Below are 7,497 nucleotides of genomic sequence, written 5' to 3' on the forward strand. Positions count from 1 at the left end.
ATTTCACATGTGAAATTTAAAAATTTTCTGATGCATAAAAGTATGACAGATAGGCAAGATGTGAAAAGAAAAAAAGGCATGAGAGAAACATTGCTTTACAAACCTTACAACTTAATAAAAAACTTAGATATTTTATGTATGAAAGCATTGTAATGTTTACTGATAATCTGCCAAATTTTGTTAACATTTGCCTACTGATTTAAAAGTTATAGCATGAAAACTATAACAAGCACAAAATTGTTATGAGGTCGTCACATTGACCGACCCTGTATTGAAAGAGTAAACTGGATTTGACAGGAGAATGTATTTCCTGATGCTTGGCACAAGGCTATTGTTCTCCCTTTTTCAAAGCCTGCGAAGGATCCCAAGATTCCTTCTAGTTATCTTTCAATTGCTGAATAGCTGTCTCTGTGAGTTCTTAAAGAGGAGGTTAATGCACATCTTGTTTGGTTCCTTGAATCTAACAACCTCCTCTCTCCCACCCAATGAGGTTTTCTTCAACAGTGCTCCACCTTGGCCAACCACCTGATTTATCTTGAAATCTCAATCAGGGAAGCCTTCCTCAAGAGAGAGCATCTTGTTTCTGACTTCTTTGATCTTGAAAAGGCTTATGACACTACATGGAAGTTTAGTATTTTGTGGGACCTCCATTTATATAGATTGTATGGCCATTTGCCTATTGTTATTTGTACCTTTTTACTTGACATACGATTCCAAGTCTGTGTGGATTCAACCCTTTCCCAGTCCTTCACACAGGAACTTCGAGTCCCTCAAGGCTGTCTTTAGTGTCACACTTTCCAGTATTAAAATTAATGCTATCACTCAACAACTTACTCCTACTATTGCAAATGGCCTCTATGTCGACAACTTCCACATTTCTTGTCGGTCGTTGAACTTGAGGTTTATTGAGCGGCAGGTTCAGACTGCTCTCACTAGCTTATTGAAGGGGACCACAGCAAACGATTTTACCTTCTCTTCTTCTAAAACTGTTTGCATTCATTTTTGCCACCAATGGGGTTTACACTCTGATCCTGAGCTCCGTCTTGGTGGTGTTATTATTCCTCTGGTTCTTGAGATGAAGTTCTTGGGGATTATCTATGACTGTAAGCTTACTTTCATTTCTCACATTAAGCAGCTTTGTGTCAAGTGTACAAGGGCACTGAATAACCTCCATGTTCTCTCTTCCACCTTTTGTGGAGCAGGTCGATGTTCTATGTTGAAGATCTGCCATGCCCTCATATGTTCTAAGCTGGACTATGGGTCTTTGGTCATTGGTTCTGCAAGGCCCTCTGCCCTGAAGATGTTGGATCCCATATACCATCTGGGGCTTCATTTCACCAGTCCAGAGTCTGTACACTGAGTCCCATGACCCTTCTCTTCACCTCCGCTGTTTGCAACTTTCTTTATAGTATGCTACCAAGCTTCGATCCCACCTGGGGTTGTGTTTTCTTTCCTCAGTGGGTTGTGCTGTTTCAGAATAGATGGTTTGTCATTCCTCCTTTTGGCCTTCATATCCAAGCACAGGTGGCTAAATTGGGTCTGTCATTGGATGATGTTGCCGAGTTCAATGATCAGCCAATCCCACCATAGCTCATTACCATCCCCTGTGACCTTTCTTTCAGTCATCTGAGGAAGGTGGATACTCCCAATTGAAAGTACCATTTTCTTTTTGCTGAACATCATTCGAACCATTTTTCTGTGTCCCGTTTTTACAGATGGTTTTAAATCAGGTGACACCAAATCCACTGCCTAACTTAAAAGGTGTCATGGGTAAAGAGATACCCTTCTGAGGAGAATGCTTTCTTTCTGAGTGTCCAGTTTTTTTATGAGGCTGGTCCACTCTACACATTCTACTTTTAATCCAATTCTGAGAATTATTTGCTGGTTTTGGATTCTACTAAATTTTGCTTGACTATGTATATTTCTTGTAGTCTAGATTATTATCTGCTTGTAGTTTCATATTTTCTGGCTTTCACTATTTCAGAGGTAAGTCTACCGTATTTGAATTTCACATTTTTATAATTAAAATAAATTTCAAACAGGTAATTACATCTTGAATATCTTCCTTCCCACCTCCCCATAATCAAATTTTCCTCACAATTGCAACTTTCAATAAAATATAAATTCTGGCAGGAAGGTAGAGCCTATTTAAGATCTCCTGATACTTGCACAATAAGTCGCATAGAAGATGGGAGAGTGGAGAATTATTACAATGCGTAAAGAATATTTTAAAATTTTTAGTCCCATGTTTTGTTGACAGCATGAGTTCAAATGCAACAAAGAAGAAAAGGCTTTCACTATTCACAAGGTAAGTACTTGTTTGAAATTTATTTTAATTCTAAAAATGTTGACAAAATCAAACTTGATATAGTCAAGTGCAAAATGATTACATTCACACTATTTTATACTTACCTACTATTGTATTGATAGCATTGGCAAGTATATACTCGGGTTGTAGTACATCTGGTATTGTTTTGATAATATCGGTGAATGCGTACTCAGATTATGGTACACCTTGTATTGTATTGATAGTATTGGTGAATATATACTTGAACTGTGTAGTTCATCTAGTATTTTATTGGTGAATATATACTTGAACTGTGTAGTTCATCTAGTATTCTATTGGTGAATATATACTTGAACTGTGTAGTTTCCCTAGTATTGTACTGATAGTAATGGTGGATAAATATATGGAGACTGTGTAATTCAACTGGTGTTGTATCAATGATATTGCTGAATATATTCCTGCTACGTGGATCAAACTATAAATGTTGTCATTAGAAGCTTACTGTTGAGGGAATGATAAGAATTCTATATGTTTTGAATTAATGTTTTAATTGTATCAACATTACACTGAATCTACACTTTGACACATAGTGTGGCTCTTTGTAAGATACTAATTAATGGTTTAACCATGGATTTAAACACAGTTAAGTTACATTATTACTTTATTCACAGACTTAGTCTCATAGTAAAACTGTTAACATAATAAAATAAGGATCAAATATTTTGAGATTTGAGTTTTATGACATTTATGTTAAGGGTATTTAAAATGATTAGCCCTGATGTCTAAAAAACATACTTACTTTTTGTCTTCAAAAACTCATGTGGCATTATAACTTTTGAAGTATGATTAAAAGGGAGAAAAAAAAGTGAATTAGTTAATGATGTTGAAACACAGTTTCAATTAAATATGGCTCTGTTATGTACACATTAAGCAGTAACAGATGGTTCCAATCATAACTTACTGTTTTGAGTATATTTTGTAGCCCTTATCTGTTGCTTTGGTGAAAATAAGCTTAAGCTGATTATTTAGAGATTATATTTTTTCAATTAGGATTTTTTCAGAATCAGTTGGTTTACAACTACTAGAAATAAAGTGGGTTTCCTAGTCAAAATATCACTTTGATTAAAAAAATCATTGAGCATTTATTTGAGAGTTGTTGTTTTTATTGTACTCAGTTTATTGTTTATGCTAGATAGTACTAAAATATATGTTATCACAGAAAATAATTAAGAAACTTTTAGAACAGATTCTGTTCTCTTGGTAACAGTGATAGCTAATTGTGGCAAAAATATATATTTGTTGTGATAAAGTACTGATAAATCTTCAAGAGTACATGTAATATAAATATAGACATGACTTTTGAAGCAAAAGTCTGTAATGTACATATATCACTTAACAGAATTTAATAACACAACCACATGTTTAAAGAAAAATATGTTTCCCATTCTTTCTTTAGACTAAAAGTTTGCAGAATAGAACTTTTCAAATTATTTGAGAATACCTTAAAGCTTCTACCTCAAAAGGCATGGCCTGCACCATTTAGGTGAGTATATACAGGCTGATTATGTGTTCATCAAACATGTGAACTTAACTTCAGTTGCCAAAAAAACTACACTACAAATAAGATATTAATATTAACTTCAGACCAAAGCAAGCTTCCTACATAGATCAGAACTAAACATGTATACCTAATAATGAGCATAGCTAATTGAATACAGTGATCAAACTACATTATTTATAATCAGAGGTTCACATAATTTTTCATATCAGATTCTCAAATGAGAACCACCAAAAATGGTTGGTACTCACGGAAATTAGTCGTCTTCATCCAACTTGCCAATAAAACAAGTTCGTATTAAAATAGCAAGACAAACGAGTAGTAGATCTAAAATTGTTCTTATTATTTATTAGATTATTATTCAGTTTACCCAATTTCATGAATGAAAATGCCAGTTTAATCCTGTGTATTAGGATTTAAGGATCCTGGTATGTTTTTTGTAAAGTCTTTGTCAACCCTGGTAGGTGGAAGTATTTTGTATTCATCTCTACAGATAGTCAGTCTTCCTAGTAAGTATACTTTAATAGCTCTGCCCCTTGCATGGTTTATCAATACAGCTGAAATGATGAGAGCTTATATGGTTCATTACTGTAGGCTTCAGATGGTCATAAAATTTTCAGCTCTCTAGGTGTTTAATATGGAGCAGAACCATCACAGAAACAGAGTTCTTGCCTCATCTTTAATTTAGAGAGCCTTAACGGTCAGTTTCAGAATCAGAGAAACTATAGGTGGGTGGGAGAATAAACATTGTTTTAAGTTTGTTTTATTTATCAAGTAAAGAAAGTTTTCAATCATTAGCTGGGAATGAACTAATTCTACAAAAGAATAATACAAAACGTTCTAATCAGTGAAACAGTACTTCATTAGGCAATTATATGGGATAAATGTTCTGTAGTTTTTCTTTATGTATCATATTTTTGACTGTAATGTTATATACTTTATATCAAAATACAGGTGCAGACATAAGTTAATGTTTATTGTGTTTACCACTATTCAAGATTTTTTTTTCTTCAGGAACAGATTAGAACTTTTGACATATGAAGAGGTTAAGATGTCAGCAACATGTTACCAAGAATGTTGGGCTGCAGCTCGTCATCACTTAAAATCTTGGCCACAGAAGTGTGGAGAGTTTAAAAACTTCATGCTGCACAGTTATTAGTTATTTGAAGAAGTTGACCAAATTAGTGGAATGTTTGGAAGTTTTGGTGTGTTTGTAGTGAGCCTGTATGGTGTACAGTGTAATTGAGCTAATTAGGTAATCCAGGTTTTCGTTTTCTCTTCTCATTGCCCACTGTTAAACTTAAATACATCCACCAGTATCATTATCATAGTAAAATAAAAATGTGCACTTTTTGTGTATCAGTTGAGAGGTTGTGGATTGTAATGAATTTAGTTTCTGTTTTCTACAATCTCTTGTATTAAAATCAAAGAAATAATGTCTTATATGTACACACATTGATATCATGAGGTCTATAATGGTTATCATAACTACTTAATGTAACTGAAGACCTGTAGTTTCTGTTTAAGTTTGTGTGAGATCCACATACACAGTTTTATTTTAGTGAAAATATTAAAAAGCTACATCGTATATAGTGTGGTTAGTAGCGTAACTAGGGAGGAACAGCAGTCTTGGATGCACCCCTCAAGGGGAAGCAGGGCTCCAGCTATTTTAACAGATATTTGAAAACTAAATTTGATAATATGATTTTTAGAAAATTTCCCATGTATTCTTATTATTAGACATCATTGTAAACAGGATAGTTTTTGCTTTATCATTATAAAAAGTTGGGAGGGGGAGGCAGTTTGTCAAAATTGCTCTGGGCACAAAAATATCTAGTTACACTACTGATTTTGATTTGATGTTTTACTACTGAATTCTCTTTCGTAGTAGAGTGTGCAATAGGAATACTCACATAATTTGTGTTACATTTTATTATGAAGAAGATGTATTGTTTGGATATTTATAATTTAATTGCTACTGTTAAGATGCCTCTAAATTTTTTTTGTATGCTAACATGTAGAAATCCCCATCAGGTTTCACTCTGTTAAATTTTGGTTTCTTCTACAGAAAGTTTATGACTACCACCTCTGTATGTCTGCAGTACAGCTTTTTCTAATACACAGTTTTAACTGTAATGTTACATTCCTGTATCCTTCCCAGAGTTGCGTAAGAGTTGTTACCACTTTCTTGTTTCGGTAAGAGTAGTTTTTGTATTTATTCATCACAAGCCTTACTTCAGAAGTAGAGTTCAAAAGTAATGCTCACTTGCTGTTGCTTGTGGTCAATATTTTTGATTCAATTTCATTGCTATTTAAAGTAGTCTGATGCATTTGGTTCTGTCATGTTCCTGGACATCTGCTGCTGTGAGATGAAGATATTATGCCAAGACTTATCCTCTCCAAGTTCCATGATGACTATATTGAAAGTCCCCATCCCTTCTGGTTCGTTCCAGTTTGTAGTGTTGAGTTATAAAAGTTTATAAGCCTTCCAGTGATTTTGCCATGTCTTTAATTAAGTAAGCCAGAAAACTATTCCTTGCCAATTCACATTGTGATTCAAACTAAGTGGCAGGAGGAAAGGTATTCTGTTTAAAATAAAAAGTTTAGATCAGTTTAACTCTTAATTTCCTTCCTCTTCTATGTCATGGTGATTCATAGCAATTAATATAAGAATTGTATAAGTATAATGTGAATATTACAAAGTAACAGGTGGTGGCTGATTTAAGATTTTGTAACAGTAGAAGTGAGGCAGTCCTAAAACAACAAAACAATTATCATAAGAATGGTATTTGTTTAAGGATCCAAAATGTAAATAGCTGGCTTTAAAATAGTGGTGAAAGAGGAATAAAACGTCTAATTCTTAACATAATCTGTAACAGTTTATTGGAGTAGTTATAGACTTAAGTATCTGTGAATTTCATTTTAATTCTAATATGTGAATAATGTTTGAAAGACAATCTAATAGACTCGTACTTTTATTATTCAGAAAACTAGTTGCTACTGTTGTGAACATGTAGCCAGTTGAGTGTTGGTAAACCAGTATCGTGTCTAGCATCGTTCCAGCTACTGTCATGAAATGTTTGTGGATGATGATGATTACTGAACTTTAAGTTCCCATAGACTTTGAACTACAAACTGTATAGTGCCTTTATTTTTACAATATTTCAGCAGTTCAAAATTTGAATAATTTGTTTGACATTTAGGCAGATTTTCTTCAAAGGTTTGGAAATTTTTATAAATATTAGTTACATATTTCTTTTAATGCAGTCAACTATTGAGGGTCTTTTGGGAAAATATAACAAAAACGAATCAGCAAAAGAAAGCAACAAACTCATATTAGTTCCATAAAGAATGGTGTGATTTAAATTATGATCAATCTTAATGTGATATAATAACATGCATTACTTTAACTGGATCATGGTTTGTTGTACTTAAGTGTTATACCTCACAATACTTGATGCTTTCAATAACATTGTAACTTGGTTGGCCTTACTATCACACATGTTGAGCTACTTCTTTGGCAGTAGCATACAGCAAAATGAGAGTGTAACTGAATGTTATTATATACACACACTTCTTATTGGAAATTTGTACTGGGCCAGTAAAGAATGATGTGATTTCTGTTATTATCAATCTTATTGGTACTTACTAT

At 33.5% G+C, this 7,497-nt stretch overlaps 1 protein-coding gene across 6 annotated transcripts in view; it reads left to right on the forward strand.

Annotated features, from left to right (window-relative positions):
* The window catches only part of LOC106467057 (tRNA-specific adenosine deaminase 1-like), a 36,744-nt gene extending 31,532 nt beyond the window's left edge, over positions 1–5,212 (forward strand). For 5 of the 6 annotated variants that reach the window (XM_013927372.2, XM_022395166.1, XM_022395169.1 and 2 more), the window contains exons 10-11: positions 3,744–3,830; positions 4,860–5,212. In XM_013927372.2, coding sequence (XP_013782826.2) covers positions 3,744–3,830; positions 4,860–5,004 — 232 coding nt within the window. In that variant the 3' untranslated portion in view covers positions 5,005–5,212. The remainder of the gene's footprint in view (positions 1–3,743; positions 3,831–4,859) is intronic. The other variant, XM_022395168.1, reaches the window with a different exon arrangement.
* Positions 5,213–7,497: the final 2,285 nt, after the last annotated feature.

The sequence above is a fragment of the Limulus polyphemus genome, unplaced genomic scaffold (assembly GCF_000517525.1).
Source record: "Limulus polyphemus unplaced genomic scaffold, Limulus_polyphemus-2.1.2 Scaffold2472, whole genome shotgun sequence".
In the NCBI taxonomy this organism is placed as follows: Eukaryota; Metazoa; Arthropoda; class Merostomata; order Xiphosura; family Limulidae; genus Limulus; species Limulus polyphemus.